The 23,042-nt window shown below is 31.9% G+C and overlaps 1 protein-coding gene across 6 annotated transcripts in view; it reads right to left on the bottom strand.

The window, feature by feature from the left end:
• Positions 1-22,731, bottom strand: part of LOC145315662 (solute carrier family 2, facilitated glucose transporter member 1-like) — a 41,404-nt gene extending 18,673 nt beyond the window's left edge. For 2 of the 6 annotated variants that reach the window (XM_080155669.1, XM_080155668.1), the window contains exons 1-2: positions 22,505-22,731; positions 512-610 (exon numbers count right to left, since the gene is read on the bottom strand). In XM_080155669.1, the coding sequence (XP_080011795.1) occupies positions 512-610; positions 22,505-22,513 (108 nt within the window). In that variant the 5' untranslated portion in view covers positions 22,514-22,731. Of the gene's footprint in view, positions 1-511; positions 611-11,753; positions 11,833-18,046; positions 18,095-18,806; positions 18,834-22,504 lie in introns of those variants that run through there. The other 4 variants (XM_080155665.1, XM_080155664.1, XM_080155667.1 and 1 more) reach the window with 3 other exon arrangements.
• Positions 22,732-23,042: the final 311 nt, after the last annotated feature.

Genomic DNA, 23,042 nt, shown 5'->3' on the forward strand with positions numbered 1-23,042 from the left:
TCAGACGAAAAAAGACCTTACTACTTTATATTATAGGATATGGACGTATGTTCTCTGTTTATTACACTAGTACACAAAGTTTTATCATAACGCATTCTTGGCTTAACAACTTTGGAGACTTTTTATTTAATATTGATTGGTTGATTAAGTTAAAAGTTCACACTTTACAACCTCTAATTGTAATCTACAGAAGGGGTAATTTTGTGTAGCAATATTGGGGATGCACATAAATTTATCGACCATTGGCTTATCTATACGATGATAAAATGCTGAGATATGACAATGCAAGATAAAAATAATACTTACAACAAATAGGAACATATGATACAGAGATAGATCAATGATAGATTATTTATATAATACTTACAGCATGCGGAGCATTCAGGACTCCAAGATTAAAACCATGCTGGAAAGCTGACCCAATAGCTCCGGCTGCAATGGCTAGCGCGATATGACAATTCAAACCCTAGAGATACAGGGATAGATTAATGGAAGATAATGTAGTACTTACAGTTTGTGGAGCATTAAGCACGCCAGTATTGTATCCATGCTGGAAGGATGATCCGATGGCTCCGGCTGCGATGGCGAAAGCGATCCGACAATTCAATCCCTGAAGAAAAAAATAATTAGATATTAATTTCATTCTTCCAGAGCTCGGCAGCTCGCGACTAAGCCTTAAATTTAAACCCGTTTGGATGTAACCAAACAAAATGTCTAAAACATCAGCCATGTGACGTCATAAAAATGAAGGGATTATCCATCTCTTTTTTTGAGTCTTCTTTCCCACTTCTCTCTCACCTATTTTTTATGACGTTACATGGCTGAATTTTGAAACACATTGGCCGCTTTTTTTTTAAATTGTAAAAGGTTGGTTTCCCTGAGGCTTACAGGCGGCTGACGCATGTTTCTGGTGGCCAAGATATTTTTCACAAAATAAATAAAGTATTTAATTAGTTGGATGTAATTTTGTCACTGAACTTAGAATGATTAGATCTATAAATGGCAAAGATATATTTTGCAGCAATTCTGCAAATTTATTGCCAAATTTGCATCAAAACAAACAATTTGACAAAACTCCAACAAGTAATGTATAAATTGCCAGTGGTATATTTTGCAGCAAATCTGCCAATTTCTTGCCAAATTTACATCAAAACAAACAATTTTGACAAAACTCCAACAAGTAATGTATAAATGCCAGTGGTACATTTTGCAACGTTTTTTTGCCGAATATGCATCCCCACAAACAATTATGACAAAACTGCAACAACTATACTTCTAGTGGTTGCATAAATGCCATGTACCAATATAATTATATACATATACATACGAACAAGTACAATTATATATGCATAAGTATAAAATAAATCTAATATGGTCAATTAATGCTGTAAATACAAATGAAATATGTAACATTAGTTTTAATTACTAATTCATAAAAAAACATAAACAAAGTTTGTATAAAAAAAATTAGGAAAATTTTTTTAGTTAGCTTTTGCTATGCTTCCTTTTTCTTTTATTCAATTGTATTTTTTCTAGGTATAGAAATGGCAGCTACCTAATCAAAACCAACACTTATTCCTTACACTTTTAGAAAAGCTTCGCCTCAATTGTTTTTTTTTATCCTGGGGCTAATAATTAAAATTTCTACCGAATGGGAAACAATAAGTTGTTTAAAATTGGAACAATTATTAACATAATCGATATATTATAAATTGGATGTTTGCACAAGATTTTAATGTACTTGGAATCTTGGATAAAGTAATACTTGCAGCTGGCTAAAATAACGATTCCCCCATCCATTCCGTTTCTACTGGATAAACGAACTAATCAAGAAATGTAGTGCATATTAACATGCTAAATTGCTGACCAATTTTCGCCTGTCTATATATCCACGTATATCCTATATCCATTATTAACATATAATATATATCTTTCTCACTTTCTACAATTTTTTATCTGCAAATCTTTTCTACATTTAAATAATGTCTTTAATTGCGTCCTTAACGGATAGATATTTTAAGATATTGGACTCGTCTTATGGACATATTGACTGTCGGTCGAAAATTTTTGCTATGAAATAAATGTGTCTTCCCAGATTTGAAAACTTTTTCAATCCTTAACCCTTTACAGTCGGGCCCCTTGCCGCACCTTAATCGGTCGCCCCCCCCTAATTATCTCAGTTACTATTAGAGCTAGAGGGCTAAATTTTTTTGTGCAAGTCCCCTGTTTGATAATGAATTTCCGACCTTTTATAAGTCTAAGTCAATTTTCGCTTCCTTCACCCTTTTATTTAACAACCTTTGTTTTTAGGTCTTTTTTATTTAAAAATTTCAAACGGCTGTAATTTTTTTATTTTTGAAGCTAGAAGAAAAATTTTTTCCCAGAAAATGTTTATCTTTATGTAAATTTTACATTAGAAATATCAAAATATAAATTTCAGCGGCCGCAGCTGTACTTGGCAGCTGCCAGCCGCCGCAGTCGACGGTCGGCGGGAAAACGGCGGCGGATCTTCATGAAATTTTAATACGTTATGTAGACATGTAAGAAAAGCATAAGTTTAAAATTTGAAGTCTCTAAGTCAAAAATTGCGGCCACAGGAGCCTTTTAAAGATTTCTGGAGACCTGGAGGATCAGGACCTGCAGGATCATACCTGGAACCTGAAATTGACTTGAACACCTGTATTTCATATAAGGATGTACTACTAGAGGATTTTTCAGTATTTTGGTATGATAAAATGCTTTGTTTTAGTCAAAAAAATATTTTTGCTCTTTACCTGGATGACCCTGCCAGGTTTGCTGGCATCCTGTGCCCGCCAGGATGGAGATATTCAAAAAATTCCAACTCTCAGTTATGTGTCATACCCATACTTAAAAAGTCAAGCAGTTTGGGCTCTTTATCTTTCACACACAGAAAATGAGATAGAAAAAACCGGATGGGGGGGCGTTCAACGCCCCCCCCCCCCCCCCGACCGTTAGGGGTTAAATGTTTAACCGTATCAGAAGTCTAACCCTGGGGGTATCTACTTACCCTTATTCAAGCTAAGAGTTTTCTTTAAAATAAGGGAGGCCTTTCTACTAAATAACAAACAAGGACCCTAAAGAAAAGACAATGAACACTAAATGGATTTACTCCCCCCAATAATTATATTTAAAATTATCCCTTTTGTAGATTAAAATTATTGAGCGAAAAGTTAAGACACTGCTGGTTTGAACCAACCAATCAAGATTTAACAAAAGTACCCAAAGATTTTAAGCCAACAAATACGAGAACGTATAGAATCTATAGATGTCCCCTTCCTCTCTGGAAGAAGACAAATAATTTATTAAAGACTTGCAATTTTGTGCAAAAAATTGCTTAAAAGTTCGCGGAAACATAATATTTTTACACTTTGACATGTTAATAGTTTATAGCTTTAAATTTCACTTTTCATGTTCTTTTATTTAATCTGAAATTTTAGTGTAAGAATGGATACAATATTACATGGATGTTACACCAGAATTTCATGTTCTTCAATAAAACGAAACGCACAGCGGGCTAATCTAATGATACCCTCCACCTCATAGTAACTTAGCCCCATCTTCTTCCCTCCTATTCGATGAAGGAACTGACCAATAAATGAGTTCCATGATAGCAACCTAAAATACGCTTTTTTTCCCCTGTCAAATTATCCACGTATATTCTACATTTTGATATATTACTTATAATTTTCCAAATTAAAATAAAACTAAAATTTATACAATAAAAAATAGAATTTATAATAAGGAAAATTACATATGTAAAATATGGAACAAGAATGGTAATATCCAAAAGTAGTGTAGGACAGAGAGTATCTTATAAGTAATTTGAAGAAAACAGTAAAAATGTCGAACTATGACGTCAGAAAAAATTAACAATTAACCAATAAGAAGCCAGTATTCACTGTGGTAAAATATATAGCGGCCTCTCAATGGTTAATTGTAAATTTTTTCTGACGTCATAGTTAGACACTTTTACTGTTTTCTAATTTGAATATTATCAAAGTAATTTCTTTTGTTTTAAGGTAACACTTTTTAGAATAAGCTTCTATCAAATACAAAAAAACAATTTCAAGCAGTTTCTGAGATCTTCTGAACAGACAGGAAGTAAGAACAAGGATTGAGAATGAACAACGTGTCACCCCACTCCCCACAATAAAATATCTTAAACTCACTGCAGGGCCAGTATCTTTATTCTCTGAGAAGTATCACCCTGAGGTTCATGGTTACCGAGAACTCAAGCTTCAGACAGACAGACGGACATCGTATGCTACTTGTTTTACAGATGTAAAAAAAAATTATCAAGACTAAAATTGTTTTGGCGAAATTAATAATATTTTGAAGTAAAGAAGCATACAAGACCAAACATACAGACAAACAAACTTTGTTTTATAGTAGCTACAAACAGACCGACAGACAAGTGCTTGTATACTAGCTACGCAGCTAAGAAACATGTAGCAACATACAGACGGACAGACAAGTGCTTGTATACTAGCTACGCAGCTAAGAAACATGTAGCTACATACAGACGGACAGACAAGTTCTTGTATACTAGCTACACAGCTAAGAAACATGTAGCTACATACAGACGGACAGACAAGTGCTTGTATACTAGCTACGCAGCTAAGAAACATGTAGCTACATACAGACGGACAGACAAGTTCTTGTATACTAGCTACGCAGCTAAGAAACATGTAGCTACATACAGACGGACAGACAAGTGCTTGTATACTAGCTACGCAGCTAAGAAACATGTAGCTACATACAGACGGACAGACAAGTGCTTGTATACTAGCTACGCAGCTAAGAAACATGTAGCTACATACAGACGGACAGACAAGTTCTTGTATACTAGCTACGCAGCTAAGAAACATGTAGCTACATACAGACGGACAGACAAGTTCTTGTATACTAGCTACACAGCTAAGAAACATGTAGCTACATACAGACGGACAGACAAGTGCTTGTATACTAGCTACGCAGCTAAGAAACATGTAGCTACATACAGACCGACAGACAAGTGCTTGTATACTAGCTACGCAGCTAAGAAACATGTAGCAACATACAGACGGACAGACAAGTGCTTGTATACTAGCTACGCAGCTAAGAAACATGTAGCTACATACAGACGGACAGACAAGTTCTTGTATACTAGCTACACAGCTAAGAAACATGTAGCTACATACAGACGGACAGACAAGTGCTTGTATACTAGCTACGCAGCTAAGAAACATGTAGCTACATACAGACGGACAGACAAGTTCTTGTATACTAGCTACGCAGCTAAGAAACATGTAGCTACATACAGACGGACAGACAAGTGCTTGTATACTAGCTACGCAGCTAAGAAACATGTAGCTACATACAGACGGACAGACAAGTGCTTGTATACTAGCTACGCAGCTAAGAAACATGTAGCTACATACAGACGGACAGACAAGTTCTTGTATACTAGCTACACAGCTAAGAAACATGTAGCTACATACAGACGGACAGACAAGTTCTTGTATACTAGCTACGCAGCTAAGAAACATGTAGCTACATACAGACGGACAGACAAGTTCTTGTATACTAGCTACACAGCTAAGAAACATGTAACTACATACAGACGGACAGACAAGCCCTTGTATAATAACTACACAGCTAAGAAACATGTAGCTACATACAGACGGACAGACAAGTGCTTGTATACTAGCGACACAGCTAAGAAACATGTAACTACATACAGACGGACAGACAAGTGCTTGTATACTAGCTACACAGTTAAGAAACATGTAACTACATACAGACGGACAGACAAGCCCTTGTATAATAACTACACAGCTAAGAAACATGTAGCTACATACAGACGGACAGACAAGTGCTTGTATACTAGCTACGCAGCTAAGAAACATATAGCTACATACAGACGGACAGACAAGTGCTTGTATACTAGCTACACAGCTAAGAAACATGTAGCTACATACAGACCGACAGACAAGTGCTTGTATACTAGCTACGCAGCTAAGAAACATGTAGCTACATACAGACCGACAGACAAGTGCTTGTATACTAGCTACACAGCTAAGAAACATGTAGCTACATACAGACGGACAGACAAGTGCTTTTATACTAGCTACGCAGCTAAGAAACATGTAAAAGTCAGCAGCGACATAATTATTATCAGTTGTGTCAAATTAGTATAATTTTCAAAATTCAAATTCATGTAAAAAATAGCTTATTCTGACAATAAAACGTTAATAAGTCCCCCTTTTATCTCACATAATAAGAATCTATTTCTTACACTTACGGATAATACTCTTGCTTACTATAGGCCTACAAAATACGCAGGGATAGTAAGGGATAAGACAATAGACGATAAATTTATGCATCCCCCAAATCCTGACAAACATAAATAAATATAACACTAGTGCACATTAAAATTATTGGTTGAAAAGTGTAGACACTGCTAGTTTGAACTAATCAATCAAGATTAAATGAGAGTTTTAAAGCCAACGAAGGAGAAATCGGGTCAATAAAAGATTGGGTACCTGTAATGCCCCCTCCTTCCAAGAGTACCTGTGCTAAAGATGAAAATAATTTGAATGGGGGGGGGGGGGGTTATGGTTTCTAAACTGCTGAATTAGTGATTTTGTCTATGTCTAATATCTTAAATAGAATGAATAATCCTATTAAATAAAGTAGTAAGGTTTTTTTTGTCTGAAGCTTAAAATCTCCGATTTGGTTCCTTATTTTAGGTAAGCCATAACAAAGTCCTGTGGTGGTTTTAGGCTATTTTATTTTCAGATTTGAGACTTGGGATGGTTTTAACTTATTTTTCTAGCCCATTTCTGCCACTTTGAATACAGAGCCCCCAGATACTAGAGTCGCAGCCGCTAATATACATATATTTTCTCTACTTTTTTCGCGTGTGTATATTTGTGCTTTGAAAATAAATTGGATAATTTCCAACAAATTTTTTTCTGTCGCGCGACAACTCTCGTGATGTGACGTATACTCCAGGGATCTAAAGGGATAAGACAATGGCCGACAAATTATTGTACATCCCCAATTATTAAACATAAGATTACCTCTTTTTAACAATTAGTATTAGTGTTTGAAATTTTTTAACACTTATTGAACCATCCAATCAAAATTTAAAAGTCTCAAACAAGAAAACAAATATAAAAACGATAATATAAAACTTTGGGAACTAGTGTAATGAAAAGCCCTATGTCCCCTCCCTCCTTGTACAGTTGCACTAACTATTTCAAACTTTGCACTTTTTTTTCTTTTTTTGACAACAATTAAGGAATGTTTATAATTGTACAGATACTTCTAAATATTGTTGCTGCTCTATTTATGAAAATAATTTGATTTTTGTCTGTTAAATCTGTACTTTAAGTCTAGTAGGTACTATTGATTCTTTAATTTAACAAGGATCATAACATCCAAAAGTCAAAATAATGATGGGATAGGGACAATATTAAAGAGCATTTGTTAAAATCACAAAAACTTTTTCTCATATTATTATATTTTTAAAGATTTGATTTTGTAACTTGACTGACAGACCGACGGACAAAGTAAATTACATACTCAATGCTCATTGGTATAGGAAATCTTTAAGAAAATAATAAGTCGTTTATCATGAATAACATCTGAAAAAATCACACTTCTTTAATAGCGTTACTGACTGAAGGACATACTGACAGACTGACTGACGAGATGAAGAATAAACTGACGGACGGACTGACGGATTTATTGACTGACTGGTGAACAACTGACGGGCAGACTGACAGAAGGACAGACAAAGTGAATTAAAGAGTACCTTCGCTAATAAAAGTCTAAGTAAGTTTTAGCAAAGAAAGAAAGAAAAGTAAATATTAAAAACTCCTTAATGTCAGAAATAATTTCCTCTTCAAATAAAAATAAAGAAATTCATGAAATTAACATAACATAAAATTTTATATAAAATGGATAAAATTTTATTTAATTTGGGTGTACATACATTTTGATTTGATGTACATATCAACTGATGATGAAAAAAAATTATCTTGTAAGTTAATTTTATTGGTGGAAAAATTTGGACACTGATAGTTTTAACCAACCAATTAAAATAAACAAAAATACCTAAAGTTTTTGAGGCAACGAATTTGAGAAAGTTTTTTTTTTTAAACTTTGGGTACCATTCCAATGCACCTACTACATCCAAAAAACTCAAAGAACTAAATAATCTACAATTTTCAGGTGAATATACATATATTATTGATTAAGGATATTTATATATTTTTTAAAGAATCAATTTTAGTGCCAAGCCTTTGAAAATAAATAACTAATAATTAAAGCTTGCTTAGCAAAACATACAAATGCAAAATTGCAGAAAAATTGTAAACAAAACTTAACATTTAGTACATTTTTATGGCATCAAAAAGTCAACAAATTTACTAGAGACCTAACCTCAATATTTTTATGTTTTTAAAATTAAATTAAAAGCTAATTCCTATCCTTGCGAATTAAAAACAAGAATAACAACATCCATAAAAAGCGAAGCTCCACAAATCAGACAGTCGGAACTCAGCACTTTAAGAAACATAATTTTATTTGGAATTAACAAAAATTTAGTATAAATATTTTAAGAATGCGAAGAGAGGCTAAACTGTTCAGACTAATAACTTATCTTTCTAGGAATCACCATTTGAAAAATCAATATGATTAAACGTGTAAGATAGGCAAAACTCTTATGTCCTTTTTTTGATCAAATTGGACAAACAAGCAAAATGCTAGGACTACAGATTATAAATAAAAACTTTTAGATTGTCAAAAAGGCTTTTTTTAAAGAGAATAAATAAGTTATTTTTAAACAAGGATGACAACATCCATAAGTAGCGAAGAACAAAATTTCGTGGATGGGACTGACGGTCATTGTTGTTTTCTTCAAACGACGGGAAATTTGATTTTGATATCTTTAACTGAAATAATTTTGAAAATCGATTAATAAACACCAAAGATATGGGGGAAAATGTAAAAAATATAAAAATAGCCAAAAACCTGCAAAAAGGCAGTCTGACCGTCATTGTTGATTTCTTCAAATGACCAAAAATTTAATTTTGATATCTTTAACTGAAAAATTTTTGAAAATCAGTCCATAAACACCAAAGATATGGGGGAAAATGTAAAAAATATAAAAATAGCTAAAAACCTGCAAAAAGGCAGTCTGACCGTCATTGTTGTGTTCTTCAAACGATGGGAAATTTAATTTGATATCTATAACTGAAAAAAGTTTGAAAATCGGACCATAAACACCAAAGATATGGGGGAAAATGTAAAAAATATAAAAATAGCCAAAAACCTGCAAAAAGGCAGTCTGACCGTCATTGATGGTTCTCAAAACGAAGGAAAATTTAATTTTGATATATCTAACTGAAAAAATTTTTAAAAATTGGACCATAAACACCAAAGATATGAGGAAAAATGTGGAAAATAAAAAAATAGCCTAAAACCTGCTAAAAAGCCGTCCGACCGCCATTGACGTTTTATAGTTAATTGTGCTCCTTAATGAAGGGAATGTTGTCAAAAAATTTCAGCTTTCTATCTTTTATAGGAGCTGAGTAAATCCCATTTCCCCCATAGCGTTACGGACTGACGGACTGACGGACGGACGGACGGACAAAGCGAATTATATAGTAGCTTCGCTACTAAAAATGAATTAATTTAACTGCCAAGCCTCTATAAGTAATTAATAAATAATTTAGTAAAATTATATTTAGAGCTTGCCTAGCAAAAAGACAAACAAGAATTATTATGTTCATTTGTAGCTCAGCAATATCAATTTGAAAACATTTTATCCTACAAAATATAGTAAAAGGTTTTTTTCTTATGGTTAAGATTTCAATACCAACTTAACTGATTGAGTTCTCCTTCTTAGTTAAGTTTCACTTAGGTCCCGATATGGTTTTAGCAGCCGCATGTATTAGAAATACAGTATTTTTCAAACAGTAATGTTATATGGCAAATTCATTCAAATATCCCTAAACTAATGATATATTATATAGGAGGTGTCAAAATCATAATTGGCAAAATTCTATGCAGGCGCTTTTTATACTCAACTAATTAAACATTCTTTTGTCCATATCTATGAATAATGGACATACAGACACACATTACTTAAAAAGTAGCTGCGCTACTTATAATCAAAGTTGCAAAAAATATGCAAACATAGAAAAATTCCTTTTAATTTTGTTTAAATTAAATTTATAAAAACATAACATAAATGTTTTGAATTTGAGTAATTTTTCATTTTTTTGACACATTAATTTGTGTATAAATAATCATGTAACATGATTCTACAAATTAAAACAATTTATATTACTGATTGAAATATAAATAATAATATCTTGCGAAAATTAAAAAAAAAATATATATATATAATTGACATGTTTGATGAAGTATTTCTAAAAATATTTTAATACTGTTTTTATTTTACACTTTATGAAGGCTTTTTTTTAGGTTAGGTTTATGGTCGTTACAGGTTGGGGAGGGTTATAGTTGTACAGGAGTTTCCTAGAACTTATAGGACACAAATACACTACTAGTAGTTTTTAAAAATAAAGAAGAAATTTTTTTTGAGGAAAGGGGTGTCGTGAAACTTACTGGTTTTTATAAAAAGAATTTAATTAAAAAACTACTCAAAAACAAAAGCAAGTCAGCCTTACTGTCTAAAAATCATCATGTCAATGAATTACAATTTTTTTACCACATATACAAATATAACATATCTATACGGAAAGCAAATAAAATATTTACTTCACTCTTTTAGAAAGATGTAATTTTCTCGGCTGACTAGAATTACATATATTTTCAGTCTCGTGTGTCCGAGACGTTCACTAGGCAGCGGAGCTACTGTATATCTTCATCAAGTATGTCTGTACGTCCATAATTGAATTTAAATTGACCGACGTTCCTTCAGAAGCGCAGGTATTCAACATTTACAAATTTTCTTTCCATACGTCATTCTCTTACTTACTCTCTGTCCTTTTCAGATAGTAATGTGCTTTCATATGAAGGGAGGGAAGGGATATCAGGTTAGTAATTAAATTAGTCCTCAAAGTATTATAATAATATTTTCTTATTCGTTGGCTAAACAACTTTGGGGACTTTTTGTAATTTTGTTTGGTTGGTTCAGTAAGATGAGTGTTCAAATGTTTCAACAACTAATCTAAATCTACAGTTGGGATAATTTTATGTATCATCATTGGGGATGTACATCAGTTCATCGTCCATTGTCTTATCCCTTATAAACATGATTGTCCTTGTTTCACGTTTGCTTTAACTTGCGTAAGTAGCCTCAAAAGAGACTTTTTTAAAGGAAAATATTTTCTATGAAATATCTTTTTTAAGACAGACACCAGGGAGGGAGGGGACAACGGACTGTAAATTACACTGGTAACCAAAGTTTTAAAATTACGTTGCATCAAAACTTTGGGTACTTTTACTAAAGTTACGGTCCATTGTCCTTTCTATCACCTTGTCTCAAAATATGCTCAAGAGTCAAAACTTAGTCTTGCATTAAAATTCTTAGACTATATTTCATATATTGATTTTCAAAGACTTTAAAATTTTCCTTGTTAATTAAGAGGTTTGATCATCTCCAAAAATAATCTTAAAAGCTTTCACATGGAGCAGAGCTTTGTCCTTTCAACTTTTAGTACAGACAGACACATATACATTCTATTACTTTTATATATAGTATTGTATCCCACCTTTTTCCTAGGTAATATTTCAGTTTCAAAACTTGTCTGTTTACCATTAAATAACTTGGGATAAGATTTTAACATTTCTATTTAAAATAAATGAATAAATTTTATTCATAAGTATCACAGCAAAAAAAATAATTATTAGAATTTTTAAAAACTTAAAAAGGACATTAAACTGTTAGATCATTTAAAAAAAGAGATTTAATGAACAAACCAATTAAAGGTAAATATAAAATTCACAAAAAGTTGTTAAGCCAATGAATAAGAAAAAAGTATACTTTGGGGACTAGTGTAATAAACAGACCAATGTCTCTTCCCTCCCTGGTCTAAACAGCATACAGCATGTTGAGTGACAAACAGACCATATATACAATTGTAGAAAAGCTTCGCTATAAAAAATCACTACAAAATGAATAATAAGTATTTGAATAATTTGATGATCCAATAACGTCTTGACTAACAATACTTTTTAAATAATTAAAATAGGCTTATCAAGCTAATAATTGATGATTAATTAAAGTGGTTTCTAAGTCTACTTGTTGTCATCAACTGCGTCACAACTTTAAAATTTCAGGTAGGGAGGGGACATTGGGCTGTTTATTACACTAATCCCTAAAGTTTAACGTTTTCTTATCCGTTGGCTTCACAACTTTCGATTGGTTGGTTGATTAGGTTGAGTGTCCAAACGTATCAACTACTGATTGTAATAATACGGGTAATTGTGTGTATTATCATTGGTGATGTAGATTAATCTATCGGCCATTGTCTTATCTTTTTCGATCCCTTTTAGAAACTTCTTTTTCCAGTGCGTGATGTTTGTAGTAAAAGCTAAGATAATTTAAAGTTGATTATAAAAAGGTAGTACAACTAAATTATTTGTTTGCCTCAAAGTCATTACTTTAACCCGCAGCTTTGATTTGACCCTAGATGCCTCTAGGGGCACTTGGGTCGACCATCCACTTTAAACTTAGTTTAACAGATTCCTATTGTAACTGCATGCTAATTAGTATCCCTAGAACCCAATCAAAATAAACTTTGTCAATGTTTAACATAATTATAAAATTGTTTACATTCCTAAAGGATTTGTAAATTTAACATTCATTTTTATACATTTTACTTTATCATAGGATTAAATCGTTCACTATATATAATACTAGCGGCTTCGCCCCTAGCCTCTAGGGTTAGCGAGATCCTTCGCTTCAAACAGACAAACAGGCATGCATCGTTCTACTTTGTATTATAGATTACCCCCTGTAAAAAAAAATTCAACCCACCCAAGAATTTTTGCTTTATAAAATAAAACAATAAATGGAGGGAGGGAGGATTTAATACCCTCCATCTCAAGTAACCATAGAAATGTAGGTAGAATATATATTGATATTAAATAATAAAACAGTGTTGTCAATTTAGGTTGCTATTTCCCCTGTCATTTATCGGTCAGTGCGTCTATCTGGTAGGAGTGGAGGGGATGGGGTAAAGTGTATGGATGGGGGAGATAGTTATATTAGCCCGCCATAAGTTTCACTAATAGAGAACATGAAAATCTGGGGTAAGATCTAAGTAATAATAAATTTATAATCATGGAAGCCATGCTATGAACTTATCCGCTAGTATTCAATAGTTAAAACCGCTCAGAATCTCAGAATTATCTGTTAAAGCGGGACAAAAAAATTAAAGGATTACTCCTATCTGTGGGTCTGAGTTTGATAAAATATTAATACATATCAATATGATATTGTAATCAAGATAAAAACATTAAAATTTACTCCTAGTAGGTATTTTGTAAAACTAAGATTTTTAACAAGACAATTTTTTTATGTCTTTAGTTAGCATTTTTGCAAAAATACAATCTATAAAATTAGGTTTCAATAATAAAAATTTAGAAAACTTTTAACAAAATAAAAACCTGGCAACAAAAAACTTAACTAAAATTTAAATATAATCGCAACTCGAAATAACACTTTGTGGACGACTCAACCAAAGTTATGAATTAAATAAAAAGTTATATAATAGTATAATAAACAAATTTCTTACAAAGTTTTCTTGTTAGTTGTCTGCAGATACGTAAATATGAGAATAACCATATAAATAGTTTTACAAAATCATGGAAGACATGAATCTTTAGGGATAAGAAAAAAATATATATCACCAATGAAAAAAATTTTAACTCAACGAATAAGAGAACATGTTTGTATAAAATACAGTCAAATTTCCCCCCCCCCCTCCTTGGTTTTCAAGGTAGGAATAGGAAAGAGGGATCTAGAAGTTCTTAGAACTTTTTTTTGTATGATAAAATTCCCTTGTAATCTTTATATAATTATATATACATATTTGCTTTCCATACCCTTCCAATATTATTTATAATCAAGGTTGGATAACTTATTACATGGATGTTGCACCAGATTTTTATATACTCTATTAAAGTGATGCTCGTAGAGGGCTAAAATAACTATACCCCACATCCACCCCCTTTGCCACATCCCCTCGACTCCTACTGGATGAACCAACTGACCAATAAATAAGGTCCATATTAGCAAGCTAAATTTTCCTCTGGCAATATATCCACGTATATACTTTATCCATTGTTGGACAAGGTTAATGACACATGACCTGTTAACCTTTTATGCTGTTATTATATCAACAAATTCAACATACAAATTAAGTCTTGATGGTATTTCATAATTTGTTACAAAGATTTAGCTTACTACTTTAAAATTAAACTTGGTAAATTCAGCGCTCTGAAGGGAAAAGACAATGGCCGAGGAATTGATGTACATCCTCAATGATGATACACAAGATTACCACATCTGTACATCAAAATTAGTAGTTGAACCGTTTGGACACTCGACTTAATGAATCAACCAATCAAAAATCAAAAAAAGGAACCAAAATTGTTGAGCCAACAAATGAGGAAACGTTATTACAAAACTTTAGGGACTTGTGTAATAAAAACATCCTAATGTCCCTTGTTAAATTAAATGTTTGTTGAAAAAATGTCAGTTATGGGCACTTTTACTGAATGCCATAGAATCGACTTTCACAAGTAAGTTTGTATGTCAACACCTATTTCTACATTTAACTTGGTTCTACTTTTAGCATAAAAGCTACTCTTTAATGAATAGTGTCTGTCTGTCCTTCGTTCATTTTTGGGGAAAACATGAATTTCTAAGTTCCTACTTAAAATATATTGCTGATTTTTTTGTGTAAACATTCTCCATACAAATGTGCATTTTATGTTTGACTACTTAAAAAAGTGATTTTATATTATGAATTATATGCTTCTCTACCTTTCTTTTTCTTCTTTATTTTATTATAACCACTGAACATTTATTTTATAACTTGATTTTTTCAGCAATTATTTGTTTACTGCTATGCTAATTGTGGATGTTGTCATCCTTGTTTTCCTGTATTTGTATAAAGAATATTTGCAATAGGCTTTAACACTTTACAATTATAATACTATTATATTATATCGTTATTTGTACTTTTACATTTATAATTACCTTGTAAAAAGAATTAAAAAAGGAATAATTGTACAACAAGATATTTAAAATCAAATAGTGGCTGCACTTTCTATGTCTGGGGGGGGGGGGGGAAGAATGGCCCGTCAATCTTTATTTCTAAAAATTTCAGTTTCTATTAAAAAATTAGGCAAACAAGAATGATAATTTCATTTAGCATAGCTATTCTTTTTTATATGAACTAGAACAGGGCTGTGTAGGAGGGGTTGGTCAAAACATTTACAATTAGTATTTAAAACGTTTGGACATTCAACTTATTGAACCAAGCAATCTAAATCTAATAAAAGTCCCCAAAGCCAACGAATAAGAAAACTTTATCATAAAAGTTTGGAGAATATTGTAAAAACAGCTCAATGTTCCCTCCCTCCCGGATTGAATGTCACCATGCAAAGCTATATTCTAAGAAATTAAACCGTTCATTGCAAACATTTATGACCATACCCTATCAATAGAGTAGATACGCTTCTAAAAACTGGCATGCACATTTCTGCATGTAAAACTTTAATGGATCTTGTATACATGGATATTTTGACAAGGGAAAATGTTGTCATTAATTTAGGTTCCTAATATGGACCTCATTTATTGGTCAGTTCGCTCATCCATAAGGAGGGGAGCTGAGGAGATGGGGTAAATGGGATAGTATCGTTTTTTAGCTATTTGCAAGCATCACTTTATTAGAGTACATAAAAATCTGGTGCTACATCCAAGTAATAATATATCCATTGAAACTTTATACATTCAAATATAAATCCATAGACAGACGTGAGTTTTGTCAGAAAAGAAGTTCTATTTCACTTAAATTGATATAAAAACGCTTAAGTGGCATTAATAAAACATAATAAGGGTACATTATGTATAGGATATAAGGATATGCAAATTAAATTTCTGTTTTATTTATCTCTTACAAATAAACAAATTGTTTGTTTGTCTGTCGATTGGGCTTTATCCTTATAGGTTTTTAGAATTTGTGGGGGGGGGGGGGGGTATCTCCAACCCCTTCAGGAGCATAGGCATTAAAAAAACCTCCTCTCCTTATTTTTTTTTTGAATATAAATTTGAGGAGGTGTGTCGACCTTCCCCTCCCTTTTAATATAAATTTAGTGGACTTTATAGGAAAGTAGCCACTAAGTTAATAATGTTTTAATTCAAACAAGGATGACAACATCCATAAAAGCGAAGCACTGAAACGGAAGGAAAAACGGACATGAACACTTATATAGTGTCAGAACTGAATAATCGGAATATAAATGTATAAGAGTTGAAGCAAAATTGTAAGTAATTTTGTTGAAAAATTGCTTTATACGGGATAAGGTTTATGACATACTTACATATTTAGGACTTGATTATAGAGTTGCTTCGCTTATAACATTATACTTTGTTGTCCCAGGAATCAATATACCAAAAATCAGATCAATCGGATAAATAGATCACATAAAAATTTGTTGTTAAAAAAGTAAAAAAATCAACATGTTTAAAATGGACGTACGGACATTTTGGTAATGATTATAGAGTTGCTACGCTTTCTAAATCGTACCTAACTACTAAAGGAATCACCATGAAAAATTTGAAATCGATAGGACAATTCTAACATGCCTAAATTAACGAAAAAAGCTATCCGTTACGGACGTACAGACGGACGGACGTACGGACGTACGGACGGACCTACCCTAATTATAGAAAGGCTTCGCTTTTAATAATTATAATTTTTAAAAAAACTAATCCTCCTAGTTACATAAATGTTAAAATTATGTTAAAATGTCTCAAATGAATGAAAACAATTTCCAGATTATTATTTTTATATTTTAAACCTGATTTATGAATATCATTCTTCAATTTTCTTAATATCTTCTAAAATAGCGCAGCTAATATATAACTAACCAACCTTACATTAAGTGATGTGTTTGGTGTTCATAAATCAAAAAGGGGGAGGTCATTTTCTAGTAAATTCCGTAAAAGTGTGTAAAGGTGTGTGTGTTATAAGGCCTAAAAATAGTAGTAGAACGATAAGGTGCTCCCTATTGTTCTATTCAATAGGGAATACAAATATATAGAGCACCTTATCTTTCTACTACTATTTTTAGGCCTTATAACACACACACCTTTACGGAATTTACTAGAAAATGACCTCCCCCTTTATCACAAGTCGTCTTTTTTGAGTAACAGTCGAGAAAATCAAGTTTTCCCAAAAAATAATGAAAAAGAAAATTGAGAGGTAAATCATTCTTCACTCTAGAATTTGATACAATAAAGTTTTTTTTCTATCATTAGAATTATAAATCAAAATATTATTACTTGGATGTTGCATTAGATTTTCATGTACTCTGATAAATGATGTTCGCAGCTGGCTAAAATAACGATACAACCTTCAACCTCCTTTATCCAATCACCTACCCTCCAAGTGGATGAAAAAACTGACCAATAAATGATGTGCATATTAGGAGGCTAGATTAACTACAAATTTTCTCCTGTCCTAATATCCACGTATATGCTACATCCATTGAATATTCCAATGTCTAAATCTTAATTCTAAATAGGTCCTTATAACAACAAACAAGTATGATGTAAATATTTTTTTAAAAAAAGTCATCACTTTTATCTAAAAAAAATTCTTTGGCCAGCTGATTTTTGTTTATATTTTTAGTTATACATTTTTATATAAAAATATAATATAAATCATATAATAAATAACATATAAATTTACTCAAAAAATAACTATATATCACCAAAAATCACCAAATAAAACAAAAATTACTATTGGCGCTTTTTAACCTAACCTACCTTATTAGAATTAGTTTCTTGTAGCATATTTGGTTTACTAAGTTATACGTAGTAGTATATAGTATAAATATCAGGGTGTAAAAAACGAGAGAGATAGAGAGAGGGAGATGGATAGAAAATGAGAGAGGAGGGAGGAGAGGGAGAGCCGGTGTTTTGGTTTCCTAGAGTAAACAGAGGGAGGAGGCATTTTTGGTAATCATGTGAAGTTGTGGAGAGAGAGAGAGAGAGAGGGGGGAACTTTTTCGTCAATGGCACAGCCTCTGAAGGGAGAATTAAAATAACCTCCAAAAAGCGTTTTGTGTATGTGTGTGTGTGTGTGTATGACAAGCCACGTGAAAAGTGCACAGGGCAGGGGGAAATTTGTGGGGGAGAAATTGTATTTTTAGACAGCATTGTATATCAACCAAAAGTGGATGTAATTTTGAAGTTTAATCGGGGGGGGGGGGGGGGGATACGCAAATGATGATGAAATATCATATGATAGATGCAGCAGGCCGAAAAAATGCAGTTAAAACAAAGACAAAATAAATGGTTGAAATTTTTAAAATCTGACAATAAATAAGAGAGATAGGACGAAGATTGGCAGATTATTTATAGAGTAGCTGAATTTTTAACAAGAATAACAATAAAAATTTGGAACTTTTTCGATAGTCAATTGTATATTCTTAATAGTTGTGGTAATAAATTTATATATTACTTTAATGTTGTGGTCAAAAAATTGCAAAAAAACTATTAATTTTACTAATACAAAATGATTTACCTTTATACTCATATCAAAACAGCAAAAAAGTCTTTGGTTGCAGAAAATAACACTTTTTAAGTATCATATATACCTTTTTAAATTGTTTACATTTACTAGAATAATTAGAAGATTTTTAATTTTTTTGATTCGAGGATTTTAAATTTTTTTTATATAATCCAAGAATTTTAATAATTTGATTTCACTTACAGCTCGACTGTGATGGTTTCCCTTAACATTGAGGCTTCTTATAGTTTTATGGAAGGTTTATGTCTATTTTAAGGGAGGGTACAATCATTCATTTAAAATAATCCCCTCTAGAAAAAATGACCCCCTCCAAAATAAAATTTTATATATTATTATAAGTATATAATTATTAAAATAAAATGCAGGGGTGGACTCTCCCTTCTCCTTGCCCCTAGAGGCCTTTAGTGGCGTGACTTTTAGTCCTAATATCTAAGGTAGTAAGGTTTTTTTTCTGTCATTAGACCTAATTTTCAGGCAAGCTTCAAATAGGTCTCATTATAGTTATAGGCAATTTTATCATTAAAATCGAAACATGGGAGAGTTTAAGGATATTCTTTAAACAACCACCCCTCCCCCTCTTTGAAATTTTTGCTTGCTTCTTATATGCGTTAAGGTTTAATTTAATCTATAATATTAATCATAAAATTATTTAATGTTTATTATTTTTAACATGTTTATTTTAAACTATTTTACGTAGACAGACAGTAAACAAAAAATCATCGTATAACGCTTTAGAATTTTTTTTTTTGATTGGCATTTTGTGTAAATAACATTTTTAGATTATGTAAAGGCCTTAATTATGAAGAGCGAAGCTTATCTGCATATTTTTTGGTCCGGCCGTCCTTAACGTATAATTCTTAGCCTTAATTTAGGCGTATTTTTTTTATTTCTTAGAACCATTCCTGTGCTACGTATAGTTTAAGTAGCAACAATTAGAGTTTTTAACGATATACGGAGCATTCATATCTATTATTAACACAAAGCCGCACAATTTATATTTTAAAAATGGTCCGCTATTTTTTGTTTGCACACCCTTTATATTTTCCCATTGTAAATTTTTATTATTCTTTCTGAACTAATTTTTATATATTTTTGTGGATTTAAGCATTCAATTTTTTCTCATTTCATTAAAGATCTAGAGTATATCTAGCGAGGGGTGGGGGCCCCAGGGGCGTCCAAGCTTTTTTTTGGGGGGGGGGGGGGATCCCCACTTAAACTTCCCCCCCCCCCGGTGGTCCCTAGCCTCTTAGTGAGTTTTTGCTTATTTTGCTCCGCTACTTGCGAATATTATTATCTTTTATTCTTTTCTGTAAATATAATAATGCCAGAGAGGGAGGTGACATTGGGTTTATTACACTTAAAAGTTTTATGACAACGTTTCCTTTTCGTTCATCTATATATCGACCATTGTCTTATGCCTGGCCCTTTAAATTTCTGATGAATTATTCTTTATTTAAAATATCATATTGCAGTATTGCAACTTCAGTATCTTATCTTTTTAAAAGCGAAGCTTTTCTATAATTAGGGTCGGTCCGTCCGTCCGTACGTCACAGACAGTTAGCTCTTTTCGTTAATTTAAACAGGTTAGAATTGTCCCTTCGATTCCAAGCTTTGCAAGATGATTCCTGTAGTAGTTAGGTACAATTTAGAAAGCGTAGTAACTCTATAATCAATACCAGAATGTCCGTACGTCCATCTAAAAAACATATCGATTTTTAACTTTTTGACAACAAAGTTTTGTATGTTAAAATTATCCGATTCTTCTAATCTTTTGAAACTGATTCCTATTCCAACAAGGTACAATGTTATAAGCGAAGTATCTCTATAAACAATTTTCAAAAATGTATGTATGTCCTTAAACAATATCGTCTATTAATGCAGTTTTGCAACAAATTTACTTACAATATGTTCGTTTGTCCCTTCATTTCGCTTTTATGGATGTTGTCATCCTTGTTAAATATTTCTTGTGGTTAAGAAAAAAAGAAAAAACAATTTTGTTAGTCAGGTATCTTAAGGGATAAGACAATGGATGATAAATTGAAGTCAACCCCTAAAATTTGCCACTTAAGTATATCAAAATCATTGGTGAAAAAGTTTTAACACTGCAGGTTCATATTTTCAAATAAAAATTTTCAATGATTTATCTAGCTAAAAAATGTGAGATTGTGTTTTAAAATAAACTTTTGAGGCCTGTAAACATGAAGAGTTGCTTTGCTTCTAAATTAGCAAAAGTATAATATAATTGTTTTCCAGTATGGATTAAAACCGATTATTATCCACTGGAATAGAACCGGTTATCTGTAGCACTTAAAAATCATGTACATCATCGTATTACAAACAGTTTTCCACGAATATTGAAATAAAAGTCACAAAATTAATACCAGTAATGATAGCCAGGGCATTCGGCCTCTCGGGTCTAACAAAACTAGTTTCAACCTTATAATTTTTCGTTTTGATATCCGCGGAAAGCTGTCTATAATACGTTGCGATAAATAACTTTTACTAATCATAATTAAAACATATGTTTTCCTTTCAAAGATTTTTATTAGTTTTTAATTTTCCTTTCATAAACACATAAGTTTTTACAGGGAGGGAGGGGATATTGGGACTTATTTTATACTAGTTTTTGGATTTAGATAAACACAGCCTCTCATTTGTTTGCCTAAAAACTTTGAGTATTTTCAATAAATCTTGATGTCCAAACATATACACCATTGATAAATCTACAGAAGGGACAACTTTGTTTTTGTAGAATATACGTGGATATTTTGACAAGACAAAAATTGACGTCAATTCAGCTTGCTATTTTGCCTGTCATTTATCGATCAGTTCGTTTATCCAGTAAGGGGAGGTGATCGGGTGGATCGTTATTTTAGCCCGCTACAAGTTTCACTTTTTTATAAATATTATTATTTCATTGATGTAATAATAAATTCATTGTTGTGGCATTATTCAAGACTTTAACTATTGTAAACTAAAAAAGCTAAAATAACTAACCTGTAAAACCTGTATTTTAGTTAAAATTTTCTTCTTAAAACTATCTACATTCTACCGATAGGCAATTTCTTTTCAAGTTTATGTCGACCATATTGCAGTGATATAAAGTGGTCATGGATGACAAAATATTGATATGTCATTGACAAGCTCAACATTGACATTTATTTATATCGGCTAGTTGGCTTTAATAAAAAGTTTTCAAGACTGACATATAATATCGACGTGATGATATTCTTGAAGAATATACGTGGATATATTGATAGGGGTAAATTTGTAGTCAATTAAGGTTGCTAATATGCACAACATTTATTGGTCAGTTCGTTCACCCAGTAGGATGCAGTTAAAGGGGACGGGTACGGTTGGGGGTTTCTTTACTTCAGCCAGCTGCAAGTATCACTTTATTATAATACATCAAAATCTGGTGCAACATCCAAGTATATAATATAACGCATGTTTAATAATGACAATATGCCAAAACTGTACAGTTTAATCAGTCTATTTAGAGAAAAAATGGCCAATTTTCTGACTTACGTAAAATATATTTTTTGACCATATGTAAATAAAAATTACATATATAGGTAATATATTCATTTTTAAGTAATACGTCAAAAAGGAATTTTTATATTTTACTTAAAATTTACTTATATAAAAATGACATCTAAAAAAACATAAAAATTAAATTTAAAAAATCTTACCCCCGACATTTTTGATGATATATGTCAACTCTTAACAAAAACGCTTATCACTAAAAAATAATATGTAGCCTTTTTTCTCTTATATTTTTTTCTGCTATCAGTATGAGAGAAAAATGCTGTCTGTGTGTATGTGAAAAAAAACACACGCACACGCTACTATGCAAGGGCAAGGGGGGTGGGGGGGAGAAGAAAGTTGTAGTACGCGCTGTTCTTTCTCTACCTCGACTAAAAAAAAGATGTAGTACATATGTAGTAAGCTTGCTTGCTATAAAAGATATGGCTATTTTCAGGGATGTAAAGGGATAAGACAATGGTAATAAGTTTATATACAATCCCATTTATGATAAATAAAATTAACTTTCTATAGATTAAAATTATCATCTAGAATTTTTGATACCAACCAATAAGATTTAATGAAATTGCCCAAAGTTTTGAAGCCAACGAATAAGAGATCGTAATTATAAAACTTTGGGAACTAGTATAATTTACAATTGAATATCCCCGCCCTCCCTGAAATATACGTCTGTATTTATGTGTG

This window comes from Acartia tonsa, chromosome 4 (genome assembly GCF_053477335.1).
Source record: "Acartia tonsa isolate MP-2025a chromosome 4, ASM5347733v1, whole genome shotgun sequence".
NCBI lineage: Eukaryota > Metazoa > Arthropoda > Copepoda > Calanoida > Acartiidae > Acartia > Acartia tonsa.